The sequence below is a fragment of the Acanthopagrus latus genome, chromosome 19 (assembly GCF_904848185.1).
Source record: "Acanthopagrus latus isolate v.2019 chromosome 19, fAcaLat1.1, whole genome shotgun sequence".
Taxonomy (NCBI): Eukaryota; Metazoa; Chordata; class Actinopteri; order Spariformes; family Sparidae; genus Acanthopagrus; species Acanthopagrus latus.
Genome location: NC_051057.1, coordinates 9359020 through 9379295, shown reverse-complemented (window position 1 = coordinate 9379295; position 20276 = coordinate 9359020). Strand labels below are relative to the sequence as shown.

At 42.2% G+C, this 20276-nt stretch overlaps 2 protein-coding genes across 17 annotated transcripts; one reads left to right on the top strand and one right to left on the bottom strand.

Moving 5' to 3' along the window:
• Window positions 1–2983: 2983 nt before the first annotated feature.
• thtpa (thiamine triphosphatase) lies at window positions 2984–8687 on the bottom strand. 15 transcript variants are annotated; one of them, XM_037079105.1, is made up of 4 exons: window positions 7807–8687; window positions 4323–4392; window positions 3519–4010; window positions 2984–3396 (listed from the first exon to the last, which is right to left on the bottom strand). In XM_037079105.1, the coding sequence occupies exons 2-4, from the start codon at window positions 4390–4392 to the stop codon at window positions 3296–3298; spliced, it is 663 nt and encodes a 220-aa protein (XP_036935000.1). In that variant the 5' UTR covers window positions 7807–8687; the 3' UTR covers window positions 2984–3295. The 15 variants fall into 15 exon arrangements, with proteins under 15 accessions (XP_036935000.1, XP_036934993.1, XP_036934995.1 ...); XM_037079098.1 differs by having other exon boundaries at window positions 3519–4013; window positions 7807–8109; XM_037079100.1 differs by lacking the exon at window positions 7807–8687 and adding an exon at window positions 7270–7509 and having other exon boundaries at window positions 3519–4013.
• Window positions 6439–19991, top strand: zfhx2 (zinc finger homeobox 2). 2 transcript variants are annotated; one of them, XM_037079087.1, is made up of 5 exons: window positions 6439–6596; window positions 8722–8880; window positions 11103–11163; window positions 11551–15776; window positions 16859–19991. In XM_037079087.1, exons 1-5 carry the CDS (start codon window positions 6591–6593, stop codon window positions 17282–17284), a joined length of 4878 nt encoding a protein of 1625 aa, XP_036934982.1. In that variant the 5' UTR covers window positions 6439–6590; the 3' UTR covers window positions 17285–19991. The 2 variants fall into 2 exon arrangements, with proteins under 2 accessions (XP_036934982.1, XP_036934981.1); XM_037079086.1 differs by lacking the exon at window positions 6439–6596 and adding an exon at window positions 7003–7167.
• The last annotated feature ends 285 nt before the right edge of the window (window positions 19992–20276 follow it).

Genomic DNA, 20276 nt, shown 5'->3' with positions numbered 1-20276 from the left:
GAGCCACAGTTTCTCTGACATACCAGGCTGGATTACCAGGGCCCTGAGCCCTAGATTCCATGTGTGCCATTTGATTTAAAGTAATTTAAAGAACTTTAAATTTCTCTCTCCATACTTTGGAATACACTGTATGTCAGCGTAATAATATATTAAGTACGAGGGGCCTCTTCACAAATGCATCAGGACCCCATATAGAGTGACACTTGCTCCTGTTATTGTCTTAAATGCAATTTGTTTCACTTCTAAAACTGTTTGCGGCCTAAAGGTTTACAGGTTTTTCACACCACACTTGTGTCAGGGCTATAAGCATTCTTACAGCCTTCTTAGTCCAAGCCTAAGAAAGCAGTCACACTGGCACAGTCCTGGTACATTCATTAGCGGCCTAACTCCGATTTTAGCCAAGGGATTGCTGGCACTGCTCCAGAGCAGTGTTAGTCCAGAGTCTGCGGGCTTATCTCCCACAAAATGATCTAAACATAGGGCCAGTTTGAAAATGGGCTAAAATAGCATTGTAGAAGCAATATTGATATTCAGCCAAGGGCTAGTATGACTGGTATCAGTGTCAACTCTGCAGTGTGAATAGCCCTTTAGTAAACAGAAGAAATGATCATTTGAAATTGTAGTTTTACATCCCAAAACCCAGCACATAAATACCTAAAAAGAAAACCCTTGTCATTTTCATGTCAGTTCATATAAGAAACCGGTTGGATAGGTTTTGTGTTTTTTTAAGCTTGATATTTTGTTCTCTCTTATTAACAGCTGATGCGGTCCCCTCTGTGTACACTAACACATTTTCAATTGAAAAATGCAACCATGTACAAGTTGCAACAAGTCAAGGCTGTGAATCAGCCCACGTTCAATTCCATTACAGTTTTTGAACAATGTAGATGGAACAACCATCAGGCCTTAACTATTAAGATCAATAGACCAACACTACTGCTCATGGAGGAGTTTGTTGTTGAAAATTAAACTGATATGTCTGCGTGCAGATGTTTGTGACATCACAAACCTGAGGCCAATCATGGCTCAGTATGCATCACTGTTCATGGACATTAAACAAGTGTCAATGAGAAAATCTGAGACTTCCAGCACAGCAAAGGTGCTTGAAAGTGAAAGCAGGTCCAGTGGGAGTCCACCTCTGTTAATTCGCCTGACTGTGCTGTTTTTGGATGCACACCAAAGCCTGGAGCTTCCATCCACTATTTGCCTAGGAATCCTGAGCTGAAGCAGAAATGGATGGACTTTTGTTTCTTTTGTTTTTTTTTCTATTTATAGACAGCACTTAAGCAGACCCTCAAATGCAGAGCGAGTCCGTAGTTGTGGTGAACATTTTAGTAAGGAATGTTTCGTGGATTTCTGCCAAGCAGTCCATGGGATTTGCCAAAAAGTTGATTCTGAAGCCTGATGCCTTTATCCTTGGAACCCAACAGGGCTAAAGCATCTAAGTATTTATTTTATTGGCCAAGGTTTCTGAAGAAACAGTGTTCTCTGAGCAGCTCACTGCCTGAAGGTGTGTTGCCTGGTCAGAGTGTTAGTTAACAACAGCTTGCAGACAGGCTGTTGAAGTCAACATCTGCTTAGGCCTAACTAATACTCACATCCCTACAGGTACCGACACACATTCATGTAGGTTGTGTGAACTACATCGTCTGGCTCACCATTTATCATCAACACCAACATGACCGTCGCTTTGACTCAGAAAATAGTATTAACAATGATGAACGTCATAATAAATCTGGCCATACTGACAACTGCTGTAATGTGAGAGGATATGTCATTAGTTTTGTGAGCTGTTAATACTGGACCACCTCTACAGTGTTTAAGCTATGGGTTTTTTCATGTTGTAACTTTAATGAGTGTGCTGTTTTTGAGGGGGGCAGCTGCATTATGTTCAAAAAGAGCAGATGTGGATTGTCAGTGCAGTCTTCCTGTGACCAGGACTGTGGGGACCCAGCTGTCAGAACAAAGACTGATATACAGGAGAAGCCTTGGTGTTTGTGTGTTCTCTCAAAAGACTGTTGATTCCTCTCTGTTTGAACACGTTAACCCTTCTATTACTTTCTTTGAAACTGTATAAAATCTGTTGTTCCGTGTGTGGATCGCAGGTGTCCAAAAAAAGCCGCCCACAACAGGTGCAGGTGTTGGTCAGTAGAGACGAGACCAGCAGAACAGTCCAGACAAGGGCTGATTTCAACCTCTCAGATACCTCCTCCATCACCTCCGACTGACTGGTCACGGACTGAAATTGAAGATGAAGACGGATGCGTGACCGTGGTGATTCATCCTTTGTTTCAAGCCTCTCCCTTGGTATTGTTGTCGCCACAGTACTGCAGGAATGTTGGAGAAAGAATTTGTGCTGCAAGTTGCAGAGCAGACAATTGTCTGCATATTAATTAAAAGTATATTGCTCAACAGTTCATTTAGTGCTTTTGCTCATCTATTTCTTTTCTAACATCGCTTTTAACTTATTTCATTATGATGAGAAAACATCTGTTGTTATTGTAAAAAAAGGTTTAGTCACTTTAACAAGATAATGTCCTCGCCATAATAGATGTTTTTTTTTTTTTTGTCATGATAACACATCTCTTGTTTTGAAAACAGAAAATTAGATTTTCTTTCTTTTCAGGGAAATTTAGCTTTGAAGTAATAAGCAGGCTGCCTTAATCATTCACACACTGGCAATCAACTGAGTGGCTCCAGTGGAGACAGCACCAAGAAATAAAGCACCTTTGGTAAGACTAGATTGTGCCTTATTTCTTATGGTATTGCTCATTCTATACTCACTCTCACTTTTTGACCTGGATTTAATAGTCTTTTGCTCTGCAACAGTCTGTCTTTGTCCCCACTTGGTTTGTTGATGTTGCTTTGGTGTGTCTGGGCTACAGGACCTTCATTCTGTGCTTGGGTTGCTTGCTCATCATTTGTGATTGTCTCATATGTCTTTTTAATAACACAGAGCAAAACAGTCATTATTAATGGTGAATTGACAGTATCGCACTCCATTTATTTCCAGTATTCACAGTTCTTTCAGACTCTCCAGGATACAAATTGTCAAAACCATTGCACGTCGTTCATCAGACACTAAAAGTTCAAGTGAAGATGAAAACAGCTATCGAGCACCAGGCCACTGTTCATCTCTTGAGAGCGCCAGGTCTTTGAAATTAGTTAGTTTTAAATATTTTCATGGAGCTAGACTTTCTAAAAAATAAAGCCTCAGTTTTAAAGATAAAATGTACATCTTGAAAACTACTGAGCTGCAACTGTTACAGATCATGATATATATACTATATCTTAGTTACAGGACATGTTCTCGCAGTAGTTTTGCGTAGTGTTCTGGGTGTTTTCTTCTTAGGTAAACATTCATTTTCCCTTCAACCCGCTGATCTCCAGTCAGACCTGTGTGGAAGAACAACAAATATCTATGACTTTTGAGGAAAGCATGTCACAAAATGCCAAGTAGACATCCCACTTGATGAGTACATGCTATATATAATGGGGTTCGACAGCTTTGAGCTCACCCAGCTTTTGAGCCGTCCTTTCAATCTTCTCCAATGCGGACTGCACATCTCCTCCATCCGGAACCAGGACCTCTATCTCTCCCACGTGGTAACCAAAGTCAGCTTGGTCGAGATCGATCTGCACCCCCCCCTCCTCTAAAGTAAACGACCGCCGCTCTGTTGTGAACTCTGCAAAGCACACCAGATTCATTTTGCTCAGCCAAGACTCCTCTTCCTCCTGTGAGGCGCTGGCCACGCTGTCTTCACAAACGTCTTTTATGACCTCTTTCACTCTCAGCTGGATTTCAGGCAGATTGGTTATCTCCTTGTAGCGAGTGCACAGCGCTGCTGCTTTAGATTTCTCTCCACTCGTCTCCTCTGACCCGTCCACTGTTGTTGGGCACTTGAGCTCCCAGCATCCTTTACGTTTACGCAGCCACATGTCTCTCAAAGTAAGGCCAAACTTGGGGGTGTCAAAGTACTGGTCATGAAACTGACGCTGGCCCACACACGCTGCTGGGTAAAAAAAAAAAAAAGAAGAAAAAGAAAAAGTGGGAGGAAGAGAGACGGATGATTTCACAAATTGGTAAATAAATATAAAAAACTAACGAGGCTGACACAGATAATTTAACTTCATTATTAACAAGAGACAGATGGCCAGTGTCACTACAGTTACAAAACCAATCGCAGCAATTAGTGTCATTAAATGTTGTAGAAGTCCTTCAGTGACCATTTGTGAGCTGACGCGGATCACAGCATCAGCTAAATGTCTCAATTCTAAATTTACCCATGCGTGAATGTGTGGAAGGCAAATGAAGCACTTACCCCCAATCTCCTCCAGTGTTTTCAGAGTGTCGGCGCTGCATAAAAACTTCCTTTCCACCTCCACACTCATCTGAAATGACACCAACAGAGATCAACACCAACAATACTGAATGTTCACTGATCCAGCTACATTCATAGGGTTTATTTTGATGTTAATTAAACACAAACACAGTATTTATTCCTAGCCCTTACAGTGATCCTTAACAGTGATCACTCAAACATCAAATCAAAATATGATAAGATATGATAAGATGATAACTTTATTAAGGGCACAGAGGGAGGTCCATAGCACAGCAAAAACAAGTATGAAGACAGTATGGATGAACAATTTTGAGTACATCCCTTTTATGATACTTTATGTAGTTTTGAGGAAACATTCTGAATCAGAAGAAAAAGATTTTCATTGACTGTTTTTTTTTTCATAAACTAAATAAACACATTCTTTTGGTTTCCACAACTAAATAAACTGAACAAACAAGCTGACCTTGAAAAGGCAACACAATTTCATACTGAATTTCTTTGTTTACATGTGGCGGACCCTGCCCCCTTCCTAGCTTCTAACAGTGTTCTTGGGACCTTATTTCCCTCTGAGAACAGCTTCTTTATTCAGTTATAGAAGATTTAAAAAAAATAAATAAAATAAAATAAAAAATCAAGATTGTATAATTACCTCATTGGCACTGTACATGCTAAATTTTTTTGTTCGGATTTCCCCTCCAAAACGACATAGCGCCTCTTTGGCATATAACATTCAACATTTAAATATACAAAATACAATCCAATATTATTAAAACTATATTAAAAGGTATACACATCACATAATTAATTAGCTTAACATCAATCTGCTATGTTCAAAAAGAGTTTACACAGTAGTGCACTGGAAATAACGATCTTATACAACAACAATCATCATCATCATCACCATCATAATTATGGTTCTTCATGATTATAAAAATGTAACCTTATTCAGTACATTTACTGGTGTAAAATCTCGAATGCACGACTTTTGCTCTGTAACAGTACAAATCTGCTCACTCTTCCCACTGCTGCATTTAACCTACTTGCTCAGGCTTCTCAAAATTTCAGCCTGGTAGTAAATTTCATGGTAATTCCGTTTGGTGTTATCATCATTTTTATGAATACTGTCTTTAAATGCTCAAAACTGAACTGTTATTGTTGTACCGGCTCTGTTATTATGAAGTAATACAGCAGTAGCTCTCCCAGCCGCACCTGTGTCATTAAAATCAGAGTCGAGCCACTCAGCCCTTAGCTACTGCTGCATAATCAAAGGCTGCACGAAGTTCAAGTAAAAAAATCCCCCAACTAAACCGGAGCCTTTCAAAAAAACGACACCCACGCTGCGAACTGCACTCTAACACACCTTCACATATCAAGTCCCTCGTTCCAAACAATTCGGCGTGAAAAACCGGGCGACAGATGAAGCCGGGCAGCCCCCACACGTCAGCGAAGTTTTATTTTGCACAGGCGCGGTCGGAGACACCTATGAGTGTATTCAGGGACATCACTTCCTGTCCCAGGAACGCAGGGGCATGCAGATGGTGCAGTTTTAATCCCCTCCGCTTCATAAATATTTATTCCACATACTCGACTGTTGATATGCGCCACACCTATCATCTGATTGAAAACATGTCATAATCTAACGCGGGCGGCGCCGAGCGGAGCCTCCGCGCTCACATCGCTGTCATTCAGCCTTAATTAACTCGTCACACTCTTTGTGACAATCCAAGTTGGCAGAATGGGGACTCATTTCTTATTCACCTTTAATGTGAAAAACGAGGGAGGGTTTCATATTAAAGGGGATTCCGTGTAATCCAGGCATCGGCATACATACTTCTTTGAGAACATCATCTGTCGTGTCTTTTTCCCCCCCTTCTCTCTCTCTCTCCCACACACTCCCATTATCTATATCGCTCAATAAGTAATCGGCGTTGCGACATACATTAATAATGTCTAATATGTGCGGGGTTACATAAGGGATTTGATAGCCGTGTCTGTCCCTTCTGAATGTCAGCAATCAGCCTTGGGGGGAGCTGTGGTCTGTTTACTAGAGGGAAGGGAAGAGGGGAAGGAGAGAGGGATAGGGCGAATGAAGGGAGGGGGAGAACAGGAGAGAGGGGAGAGAGAGAGGGAGTGAGAGAGAGAGAGAGAGAGAGAGAGAGAGAGGGAGGGAGGGCAGGCAAGAAAACTTTTCACTTCTGAGGAGCCACGGAGGAAGCGTGTGTGTGTGTGCGTGCTGGAGCGGCGACCATGCAGGTAAAAACGCATTAGCTAATTGCTCCCGAACTTAATTAAACGTCATCCGCGATCGGTTAATTGTGCCGATTCGAGCGTCGAGAGTGGCCTGCGACTGGTAGAAGATCGAGCGAACGACGGATTGTGCCACATACTAATCCGATCCCTTATAGAAATCCAACATTAAATCCCAAACTTTTTTTCTGCCTCTCTCGTCTCTCTCGCCTGCTCTCCCTACACCACCCCCATCGTCGAGGCGACCGCGGCGCACGTACTCCGCTTCAAGTCGCTTTTTTGCGTTTAATCCCGTCGCCAATTACGGCTGGAAGCTGTTAAAATGATAGTTTAAATGGCCATGTGTTGCACCGTGAGTGTTTAAGGTATGGATTTGAGCGCTAGGACGCGTCAAAAGGGGGTCTGCTGGGCGGCGAGGGAGGAGGGGGTGCGAGTGTTTTCTAACACATCTGTAAACGGAGCCCACGTTCATTAATTAAATGGCTTTAGTCCGGCTAGGCCTCAATTTGCGCTGTTGAGCAGCAGGCGGCGGGCGGTGCAACACTAGATGCCCGATTGGCAGCCCACAATCAGAGGGGTAAGGAAATAACTCGAGGCCGAGGTTTTTGATCGGAAGCCTAGCGAGTGTGTTTTCTATCCTGGCTGAACTCGGTCGGTGTACCGGAGCTGCAGTTCCCACCTGGACCAGGCAGAGTTTGTGGGGAGCGGAGACGTGCCAGTTGGAGACAGTTTGAGGAGCGGTTAATTATCTCTGCCTGCTAACAGGCTAGCTAGCGAAGTGACACGACTGTTATTAGCTCAGCCCCCCCCCCCCTCCGTTTTTTTTTTGTGTTTATTAATGTAATGACCGTCCAGCTGTAACCGAGAGCTAGCAACGAGATTATGCTGACGCCTGCCCTGTCTTTTGCAGTTTGAGAGAAGTGAGTAGTTATCACTGCGGGATTATTTTCAACAAACTAACAGCTAACCAGCATTTCCAGAAACACGACTGTAATGCGACGTTACAGGGGGGCTTCTCAACCTAGCTTGCTAGCTAATTGATTCATCTCTGCTCGGCATAGCTAATTAGACCTCCCGTTAATTAGCCAACTACGAGAAGAGAAACATCAATTTAGTCATGTCTCGGTCCTTAATTATGAAACTCGTGACGAGTAGGCTTTAAACATGATATACAGTGCAGATTTAGACTTGTCGAAATATTATCTGGTCATATTACCCTGCTAGCTTGCTAATTGGCATGACGAGGAAGTGAGGATTGTAGCTGTGTTGGTATTTCTCCTCATGGGCACGGATTGCTGTGCTGGTCGCATCTTGGTTTATGAATGCTTGCCGCTGCGTGCTAAATAAATAAAATCCAGACTAGAGGTCTTTTGTTGGACTTCCTGAAAACATGGGACTAATAGTTACTTGATCATGCGTCTTGGGCACATGCAGCATGAGCTCAGATCATATTTAATGTTCCTGCTGTTGGTCAAAACTGGAGGGAAATCAGTGGCTTCCAGAGACAATGCAGTCATTGTAAATTAAGTAGTGCTTATTTATAATTAGGTGTAAATATGCATTTGATATATTTAATGTGCACATGTGATATCAGATCAGCCTGTCGAAAGTTGGCTTGAATGCAAAGTGGTATGAAACAATGGATCTTTTATCTAGAACCTATCTGGAGAGTGCAGTTTAAAATGTAATGAAAACATTAGATGGATAATCATTTACATTACAAAGGTATTATCTAAATAAATGCATGTTTGTGTAAGTTGATACAGCCATTGAAAACAAAATGTTGGGAACTTCCCTAGTTGATGGAGTAAAGATGTCACGATTTAATCTTCAAAGAATGACATGCTAATCTAGGATCAGTTTTACCATTAAAGCATCATAAGGACACCATGTGCTGACTGAAGAATATGGTAACTGGCCTCTGATTGTGAGTTCAAATTGTTAAATACAGCAACGCCATTTACCAAGCTAAGGTGCATAACCAACAAGTAAAAATATGCTTTTGTATTGGTGGGCGCCAGTGTTCACATCACAATTTTCCCTTCTTCTTTCGAGGAAATGCTTTAGAATTTGTGATAAATAATTGCGGCTTCAGGGAGTAGGATTCTCTAACATCCTTTTGTGTCGTTAGGAGGAGTCTGGAGAGACAGTGAGCAGTGAGAGCAATGGGGTGGCAGAATGGCTGTGCCCCCTGTGCCAAACAAGACAAAGTGACAGATCCTCCCTGTCTCTACATCTCACTGAGCAACACAGCGTACTTCCATCTTGTGTCGACAAACTGCTCGACATCGTAAGTATGGTTAAAAATGTGGAAGATTGTCATTGTCATAATCTGTGTACCAGCATGCATTTGGGTTTTCCCCACACAGGTTAAACTCTCTTAAGGATATGATCTGATTACTTTGGGTGGTACTTTAATTATGTGCATGATGTTTAATGAGCCCACTTGTTGCTGGCTGACATACAGGGGTTGGGCTTACATCAAACATCTTGTAATGCAGTAGCTCTGCTCTAAATATACATTTGATGAATCTTGTGACTCTTTCAAGATGTTGGTTCAGCTTGGCTGGCCTTAGAGGTGATCTCTGAACTGCTTGAGTTATAGTATTATACGTCGTTTCTGTTGCTTTCAGGGGTGTGATTCTTCTAGATACATCCGGAAATCCAGTTTTTCTTCACTGAAAATGAGGCTCTTGTAAACATGCACATCCTTTTTTTTACTTTTCTTTTTTTTTGGTGGGGGGGTGGACCGCCGGATTGCATGAGGCACGTGTCGAGTATTGGTAAACATAATGACCAGCCAGTGCTGTCAAAGAGCCTGCAATCTGTGCGGAAGGTTATCTGATGTGTCATTGTTTCCCCTATATGCATTCTGTTGCTGGATTTTCAGCACCGCCACCGCAAGAAAAAAAAAAAAGATTTTTGTAGGTTTAATCTCACGGGCAAAATTGATTATTGTCATTACTGCCATTTGTATAATTTCTACAAGTCACTGTTTAAGTTGAGTGACTGAAATCCTCATTATCCCTGGGGTGAAGTTAGTTTTAGGTTGGATATTTGGGGGATATTCACTCCGGTCCAGCCACGACTTTACTGAGGTTCGCCCAGTGTTAGCAGCCAGAGGCCGGTTAGCTCACTGCTGGAGACTGATTTAGGGACCGTCATTAAGTTACTTAGCATAAAAGTATTAATACAAAATAATTGCAGTTTTTTCAGTATCTTCCATGTCATGTGGCCCAACAGATTCTGTTTCCACAAAAATATATAATGATAAAGAAATTAATGGTAAAAAAGTTCTTTAATGCTCAAGAGGTTCACATATTTTTTTAAGCGGCAACTTCTGCACTATTTTGTCCCATGTCTTAGATTATAATTATGAAATTCTGAAAATGTTTTTTTTTTTTTTTTTTTCAAAAATTTCACCAGTAGTCACCATTTTAAAGGGTTATTTTTCCAAATTTTCTTCCAGGGGGGCTTGCCCCCAGACCCCCCTGGTGTTGCTAGGTTCCCAACTCAGAGCACCAATGCTACAAAAAATCTAGGGGAAACACTGTGTTCTAAGAATTTTGGACAGGTGGGACGAACTATTTCTTTCTTAGCTGAAACCAGCAACGGGACAAAATAAATGTAAAGAGAGACATAGTGGAGCCATATATTTTCCTGCTTCTCTTTCCTTTGCCAGTCACACCTATGGTTGCTTTGTCCAGCCTGTGTGTATATATGATTGTATGTATGTATGTATAGGGAAACCCTGAGATGGATAACTTGTATCAATCCACTGGTTTGGTTACCTATGCAAAAAAAGTTAGTCAGGTTTCACAGTATATACCTTGGGACGTTTCATTAAACACAAATGTTAATCCTGACAGTTTTATATGTAACTACGTAATGTAATAAGGAAATAATGTTAATACTCCTATGTAAACATAAATGGTCTCATACATTTCTTGATAACAACCTTATCCAAAGAATAACACCTTTTTAGAGGGTATTTACTGGATAACATTGTTTACATTAGTAATTACTAGTATTATTAGTCAGTTGATTGTGCAGGGTGTTTTCTGTTTTCATCACTTTTGTGGAAATTAATCCAGCACTATAGTATTGTTGTTAATGATTTGGACAGTTTGAATTTTTCATTGTTATGGAATAACCAGGTAACAGATATGTAAATATAAAAGTATTTGCTGAGGAGACATCAAAGTGACCACTCAGTGAATACACCATTTGTAATGGATCCGTGACAATTTAGTATGTAAAGTGTTAAGAAAGAGGGAATTTTATTGGTGGATGAATTGATCAAAGATAGCTTAATTTATGCCTTCAGGGTAATTTGCAAATTAAAGGCTAGCCTGGGTTGCTATGTGTAATATAACCACACATCTATGTGTCACGCCCAAATGTTGTGCTGCTCCAAAGCGACACAGCATTCAGCTCATCTGAAAGGAACTGTTGGAGAGTTTAGTTTGCAATGGAAATTTATCTGACTTCTCCTTTCATTTCTTTTAACAGGCCGGTCTAAAACAGGCTGCCATTGCAGTGAAACAGGAAAAAGGTGCTCTAAAGTCTGCAGGTGAGTTTGGAAATCTTGTTGTTTTTTTAAAATTGAAAATACTGTATTTAAACACACATTGTTCTTCAATCTTATAGTGACATATATTAAATGTGTAATTACCAACCTTTTTTTTCAGCCAGCCAAACATGATTTATTTTACTAAAATGGTGTTGTACACATTTTAAAAGCCAATCAACACTGAGAACGCTTTTTTAAGAGGATTCAAAGAAATGAATTTATAGTTTTAAAAAAATTGATCCCTAATGTGTGTTGGATGGATGCAGATGGGTAAGAAGTTTGAGGGAGCCATTAAACTGGTAGAATGTGCAAATGTATGCTTCTGATATAAGTTTGTACTTCTTGTATTACAACATAAAAGTTAAACATGTGTATTGATTTTATCAGATCTGGAATCTTCACTACTGAAGCCTACTGAAGACGTCAGATCAGACCCCTGCCAATCTAGTGAGAGTTCAGACGCTACCCTGACGCTTGGAGACAAAGAGATGGAGGAAGAGAGCATAATGGAACAGGAGGGAGGTGAAGCTGAGCCAGAGCCAGAAAAGGAGGGAAATCAACTCACAGGAGCCAAACAGCAAAATGCAACTGAAAACACAGAAATCCCAGACGCCAGTGAAAAGTCAGTTGGTAAAAATGGTGTGCCAGCTGAAAATAACACCCGGTCGTTCAAATGCAATGCCTGCCTGGAAACTTTTCCTAGCAGAACTGCCCTGAGCGTTCATTACAACTCAGCATCCCATATTCAGAGGATGACAACAGGCTCTGCAAAACAAGCGGGGGAAACTGATCCCCAAACTCCCTCAGTTCCTGTCCTGTCTCGGCCATATATATCAAACAAACCCTACCAGTGTGCTGTTTGTCGAGTCTCTTACAATCATGCCATCACCCTTGAGAGCCATATGAAATCTGTCTTGCACCAGTCTCGCAGCAGAAATGCTGGAATTGTTGCAAATGCTGCAAACAGCGCAGTGGCCACTGCTAGTTTGGGAGGCAGCACCACCACTGTTTCGAACACTGTGGTGACCACATCTGGAAGTGGGACCAGTCAGTTGGTTACCACCACCAACTGTGCTGCTCCTGGGACGTTGATGGTGACTACTACAAAAGACGGAGAGCAGATTCAGACTTCACAAGTGGCTCCCTCCCTGCTCACCTCCCCTGTGGCTTCAGCACAGGCGGTCTCAGCCTTTCTGACCCTGCTAACATCTAGTCCCAACACCCTCTCACACTCCCTCCTCCCCTCCTTATTCACGGCCGGTTCTGCTCCTGGTGCTGCCGTGCCTCAGCTCGTGCCTCAGCCTCAAATGGTCATGCCCTTGATCTTGAATGGGCTCCAAGCCCAAACCCAGCAGCACCAAGAGAACCAGCAAGGCCAGCTCCTTACCCAGTGTGTGCCATTCGTAGGTCTCACCACAGCCCAGCAAGCTCTCCTAACCCAAAGACTAAACAACTTACAGAGCCAGTGGCCCTCTGCAGGGGTTTCAACAAATGTGCAGCCCTGCACAGAAGAGCAAACACTGGCTATAAAGGGTGGGAGCGATAAAGAAAAGCAGGACAGTGAGGAGACAGTTAAAGAGAAGGTCTCGGATCAGAATAATGACAGGAACAACTGTACTACAGAGAACATTAAATCAGAGAAACTTAAGGAAGAGAACAGTAAAGAATCTGCACAGTGTCCTAATATAGAAAGCAAAGTGAAGGTTGGGAATAACGAAGACAATGAGAAGGCACATAGAGATAGCACAACAGATGGAGAAAGCTCGACTAATCAGTTGGACCTGGAAGGTGATAAAGCAGCTAGCCTCAATCTCTCCCCAGCGGGCACAGAGAAGAGCCTCCGCAATAAGAACCTCTCGCCTTCTGCATCTGTTCCAAGCAATGCGAGCCTCAGCCCTGTAAATTTAAACCTTACACTTAGCCCTGATTCTACCCCTCAAAAATCACAAACGGGCATGAGCCCTTGTGGCTCTCTTGGCACCCCAAAATCCAGCCCGAGTACAAATGCCTTAACTAACAACCAAACTCGACCCCATTGTACTTCAATGGGATCTATTCACCCAGACCTTCTAGTGCTGTCAGAGTTCCAATCGGAGGTTCTCTGGGCGTTCTTTGAGTCTCGTAGTGAGGCTGATGCTGCAAGTCCTCCCCATGAGGACTGTGAGGCGCTGGGCAGAGAGGTGGGGCTTTCTGAGGAAGAGGTACGCAGATGGTTGAGCCAAGCCAGACATGCAAAACAGAGGCAGAGGGCGACAGAGTTGGATCATCTGCAAGGCTTAGTAGGATTTCCAAGGCATGCCCAAGGTTCTGACAATGACTATGATGATGAGGAAAGCTCACTAATTATAGCAGAAGGTGAGGATGATGCTGAAGCTTCAGGTAGTCAGGCAATAGATTTGTCCAGTACGAGAGGGAAACATAGACAGAGAGATTTGGGAAGGGAGGGGCAGGGAGATTCCTGTCTTACTTCTGACTCAGAAAATGAGGTATACACCTCTGTCATTGTTTCTGATGAGGAAAGTCAGAATGGGTCATTGAGGGGTGGTCCTGAGAGTCCTGCAAAAGATGAAGCACAGTGGGAGGTCCATGGTGATAAGGGGTCAGTTGGAGGAAAGGTCTTGCGCTCCACAACTGTGTTTCTATCTGATGCAGAGGATGAGTATGAGGATGAGGAGGGCGGAGGTGGTCAGAGGGCAAAGAGGAAAAAACGAAAGGGGGAGTTTGACCGGGATGAGGTGGACGTGAAGAAGGAGAGACAGGACCCAGACGTGGATCTAGAATTGGAGGCTCAAGGGGATCCTCCAAGCTCACTGTCCCATGTTTTGGACCACCATGAGATTCCAACCAGTGCCCTCCACTCACTTCCCCTGTCCATCGCTCCCTTTTCTACTCAGTTCCTCAGTCCCTATGTCCTCTCCCTTACTCCTTCAGTGATTGGAGATGGGAGCAAGTTACCAGTTTTTCCTAATCCACCAACTATCACACGCTTCTCCAGCTCTCTTCTCTCGCAGTCTCTCTCCTCCCACAACCAAATTTCTCATTACCTGTCAAATGGGGGCGACTGCGAGTCTGCTCTAGATCTCAGCATGGGGAAAAATAATTCAAAATCTGCTACTTCGGCATCATCATCTCTGGCTGATAAAATTGCAGCACAGAAGGGACAGCTGCTGGATGGGCTTGGCCTGAGGCCCACATCTAAAGGTCTTGTAGTTGTCCAAGTGAAGCCTGAGCCTGTTACTTCCATGTCCTCTTCCAACAGCAGTATGAGTCTGGTCAACTGCAGTAACATGACAAAGTCTAGTATATACATGAGGGCGGCAGAGAAGATGAATGCCACACTATTGGAAAGGGAGCGAGAGAAGGAGAGAGATAAGGAAAAGGAGCAGGAGCAGCATCAGAGGAAGTCCAAAGGAAAAAGATATCGGGATATGCGCCGTTCAAGGACCATCATTCAAGCTGAACAACTTGACATTCTATATGGCTGCTATTTCAAAGACCCAAACCCTGGGAAACACGAGTTTGAACAGATATCGGAGTGGGTCCACCTTCCAAAGAAAGTTGTTCAGATTTGGTTCCAGAACATGAGGGCGAGGGAACGGAAGGGTGAGGTCCGATTCATCAGTGACGGGACCCTGGCAGCCGTTGGCAAACCTCTCATCAAATTTACCTGGCCTCTTTCCAAACCCATATTCTCCAACAAGCCTCCTACAAATAATACTGGGTGCATCACAACTACTCCTATTGTGCGCACCCTCATTAAGACAGAGAGAGAGCCTGTCAAGGAGCTGGGCAAACCTGCTTTGGTGAAAAAAATTACCCCTGTTCCGATCAAGCCCAAGGAGGTTGTTTCCTCGACCGCAGTCTCTGCTGTGAGCAGCAGTGCTTCTGCAGTGCCAAAGACCAAGCTCGAAACCACCAGCAATGTCACTATGGTCAAAGTTGCACCCAAAGTCAACACGCCTGTCCTCTTAGCACCACCCAAGGAACCAATCCCCATTGCCCCCCGACCGGCCCAAAAACGAAAGTTAGAAGAGGAGAGCGAGGAAGAAAAGACTGATGAGGAGAAGGACAACGAAAATGAGGTGGGTTCTGGACCAGGGACCACTAACCGCATGGTGCCCAAGCTACCCACGACTCCCATTAATAACAGGCCTCCTGCCACAACAGTGCTGCCACAAAAACAGAATGGGCTCAACTACTGGACCCCCAAAGTCCCCATTAAGATAAACACCCTATCAAGAGAACAACTGGCTTTACCCACACATGCACCTCCTCGTACCATCCCCCCTCCTCCAACACCAAGCATTGCGCCAGTGAGCCCAAACACCCCAAGCTCTGCCAAAGTGGCCAGCCCCTCCACCCCGGTCGTAGCTAAATCAAGCCCAACAGAAAGCAGTTTCTTGCCCCACTCATCAAGTCGCAGGCCACGCACACACTTGTCCTGCCTACAGCTGTCCATTCTGCAGTCCTGTTATGAGACCTGTGCCCACCCTAATGCCATGGAGTGCGAGGCAATTGGCACCGAGCTCAACCTGCCACTCAAGGTGGTGCAGATCTGGTTCCAAAACACCAGAGCCAAGGAGAAGCGCTGGAGGCTGCAGCAAGAGAAAATGGTAAGCTGGCTAGAAGTCCTACTCTACACAATAGAGCCTGTTCGATATGGATTTTTAAGGCTGATTGTTGAAATACGACATTCTGATATATCGGTCTCGTAACAAAACATAAACAGATTTCTGTAACACAAGTTATTTGTCGTTATTTGAGTCCTCACTGAATTAATATGATAATGCAGTTTAAAAATAAACTTGTTTTATTGTCACAACAGAACAGAGGAACATCAAAATATATTACAGGATTTGCCAACACTCATTACATGGTTGAGGGTGTTTTGTCCGTTTTTATCACATTTTTTTAATATTAATTTATCGACCATTATAAATGCCAATACTGATAGTTTGGAATATGCCTAATATCAGCCGACCGATAAATTGGTCAGGCCCTAGTACAGAATTCCTTGAAAATTTTGGTATAAATAAAATGACTGTGTATATATAGTAACAAGCAGGTAAAGGTCAGGCAAGGTAGGTCACTCAGAAGAGGAACCTTCATTTGTTGTGGTTGTGATCACCTATATTCTATGTTGTGTACTGACTTTCAATGTAGTATTGTGGAGGAAATTAAATGTGATTTCAAACTAAGATCAAAAAGCATCTACGGTTATTAATTAGATTTTTTTTTTCCAATTCATTTTCAGATGGAACTTAGCATGCATTTGCCAGTCTGTGACAAAAATTCCTATTAATACTTTGAAATAGATTTCAGCTGTAGTGCTCAGCACTGCTGCATTAAAGAGATTCTTATTCCTTTGAAAGCTAAATGTGTCTCTGCCCTGAAAACACTGCTGTTGACAATATAGCACTTTTACCATAGTGTATGGCATCGCTGTGACAATAGTATATATTGATTGGAGTAGTAGAATTGCTCTGTATTCAATAGTCAGTGTTTCTCAAAGAGACATTTTGCTTTATTTAAGTATTATTAACAAGTGCATATAGCAATCATATAGAGGGATTGATTATTAGTCAGATGGTTGACTAAAATCTAACTAAATTTAGACTTAAAATTATATGACATTAAACCCATTCTCTATCTCTTTCTCTTGCCCTTGCTATCCACCCCATCTTCCAATTTCCAGTATCCTTTGTCAGATGGGAAGGTGGACATGAGCTCAGGAACCTACCTGCAGTACAACGCTCTCAAAGCTAATCGGCCTATCTTGCCCAAACCTGTTCAACTGACAGTTACTGAACCTCCAGCTTCCCCAGTAGCTGGCCAGCCAGTGCCAAAGGAGACCCTGACAGGCCGCTGTGATGCCTGTAATGTCTCCTTTGAATCCCGGGCGGCGGCGAGGGCCCACGTCTTCTCCCCACGTCATCTTGCAACCCTGAGAACCACTAACTTTGGCCAACCGACCACGCTCGTCAACAAGAATGGAACCGGTAACAGCGGCCCTGGCAGTGCCGTGGCAGGCTCACAAGTCCCTCATTCTACTCCAGTAACCAGTTCTGGGTCTGGAGGGGAGATTGAGTCGCCTCCACCGATGGCCATCAGCAACAGTTAAAGACTCAGATCAGGATTGGTCTGCACACTGACTATCTTGGACCCATTTGGGCTCCTCAGATTTTAATAAACAAATTTGAGCACTAACCCTCAAAAGCTAATATTCTTTAGTTTTTGAAGTTGGCTCCCCCTGCACCCGCAATCCTTTGCTCAACTTCCACTGACTCGAAATCCGTTAAACTATAGAGTTCCCCTGGATTCCAAAACAACAGCAGACTATTTCCATGCTGCTTCTTCACACTTTTTCAGTTGCCGTTTGATAAGTGATGAACACATCTCAAGTCTCCCTCAGTCCACACACATACCCAAACATTTTGGTCCTAAGCCTGTGGTTATATATTAACTTACTACAATGACCTTCCTATAATTTGTAAAGGCAATCAACTTGCCATGCTTGAACTGTCCTACCCTAAAGACAGATGCAAAAGTGTTTCCTCTTTGGAAGTGGCCGTTTGACGGTAGACCCGGAAACCCTTTTTGGGATAATAACATACAATGCTCACATTGGTATCACCCAGTTTGCTCCTGTGGAATTGTTTTTTCTCATGCCTACTTTCACTTTTAGGGCAAAGTTTGCTTGGATAAAAGATAACTGGACAGAACCATTGGGAGAGGAAGAACTGCTATTGACTGTCACCTTTTTATTTGCTATGGGAGTGTGATCTGAAGAGTGTTGTGTCCACTCATTTGGGATATAAAAAGAGGTACTTTTGAGAGAATAGGGCTGTTGATTTGTCCCCATTTACATGCTCATAGTTTTCATGACAATCCAAATAGACAGGGCAAAAAGAGAGGCTTAGGAAAGTCTGATCTTGGCATACCGCACTTTGACACATTTTACATTGTTTGAAATGTTTTTTAGCATTCTAATGCAAGTGTCTTTATGGAAAGATACATGAAATGCATGTTGGATGCCTTAATATAAATCACGTGAAATAAATTGATTTTTGCTAGTCTATTGAAACATGCTTTAGGTGTGAGCATAATATTGTGCAACAAGCAGACCGGGGTATATAAATGAATAAGAGCTCTGTTACAAAATGCTTTTATAGCCATCTTTGGGGGAAATATCTGAATGTCATATTCTGTATCTAGATTTTAGCAAATCCTTTCTGTAATGTTTTCAGCAATCTCTTGGCCAAGGACTATAATTGTCAACTATCACGGTTTTTAAAAAACATTTCTTTTATCCTGTGGATTTCGCTTTCCCTCCAAATGGTGTATAACTCATTTTGAAAAGTGGCTCTTCAAACCTGTCGGAGGATAAAAGTTTTCTCTCTCTGGAGGTGTGTAAGAAATATGACAGCCTTAATAAGAAGAAACACCACCAGGTATAAAAATTTAAGCCCAGGTGATCCTCCTGTATTGTGAGTGTATTGATTTCATCCACACCTGGCACAGGGTCAGAGTGAATTTTATTTTAGTCTTTTTTTTTTTTTTTTTTTTTTTAAACCTACAGTTTCCTTTGCCACGAATACTGTGCATAAGACAAGAAAGTTAAGTACTCAGTTTTATTTACTTCAATATTTATACAAATGACAATAGAAGCAATTAAAGACTGGTGTAACAGATGTTTATTTAGGTCAAAAGCAAAGCCTCTAGAAATATGAAGAGAACAGGGCTTGAAATGGGCTGTTCCCTGTACTTTTCCCCCTCGTTTTGTTCAGTTTTGATACAGAGTTACTAGTTCTGGTAATGTATGTGCTGTGAAATGAGATCTAATGTCTGGAAACTATGACAAGGGAGAAAGTTGGTTATTACCAGTATCCTCAAGGGACTAATGGATACTCAAATCTTGGAAGCAAATTGGGAAACATTAAATGTGTTGACTGAGAGCTAATAAGATGGTGCTGTGTTGAAGGACACATAACATACTAAAGATGTTTTCCTTCAATTTAAGTTGTATAATAATGTTACTATTGATAGTTTTAACAAAATGCAAAACTAAAACAAACTTTTGTAAAGAAATATATTAAAAATAACTGATATTCCAAAGTAATCCTCCCTTTGCTTTCTGTCATTCAAAAACCAAAAAGCAATCTTGAGGTCGACAGAGAGCAGGAGAGGTGTTCGTAAATGCAAACTGTAAAGGACATCCCACGGCTTGACACTTGCACTAGTCCACAATTTTTGCACAAGCTACAGACATTTCAAATGAACACAGCCATTAACACAACAAGAAGAGTCACTTGGTGTGGTTTTTGAAATGAGGAGGGTTACAATGTCCTTTTCATGAGTAATAATTTGTACTCCTGTTGGAAACTGTATCTTGTGTGTAAAGCAAGGACTGGAGTGCTTTAACTTCAAGACTGGGATTATACACGCACACACACACACACACGGTGTTGCACTGTCCAAACTAGATAGGTTTTTATGGAGATCTGCTTTTTATTCCCTTATGTTTCATTGTCACTTTGATTATCACTATTGTTATAACTGTACTACTACTTATACGATTTATCATTACTACTCATCACTGTTTTTGATTATTGATCCATAATGGTTTTAATTGCCACCTCTCTGCTCAAAAACAGTATGGTATTCCTATGAATATTGAACAATAATAGTGGCAGTGTTGTTATGAATCGTTAGATTTTTGATTAAGCTTATTTTTTTCCTCCTCACTTGTACCTGCCTTTTTTGTGTTTGGTCTCCATTATGCTTTCTTTGATATACAGAAAAAGAAATAAAATCAGTTGAACAACAAAGCATCTGTCTCATTGTAGAGCTATTGGGGCACTTATATTGTGCTCCTGTGTGTGACAAGGATTTTCATTTTGAAAAACACTGTGCAGTCTGAGATTTTAGCTGAGTGGCATATTTAAACAGAGGTCACTGAGGTCACACTGAGGGAGACGATGTATATGGGACGTTCAATGTGCCTGGAATTAATTTGCCGAACAATTGGCTTTGCCATTCTACTTAAGACTGACAGAGATATGATCGACAGAAACGTAATCCAATTAAAAGCACACATGCGATTTGGGAACCGG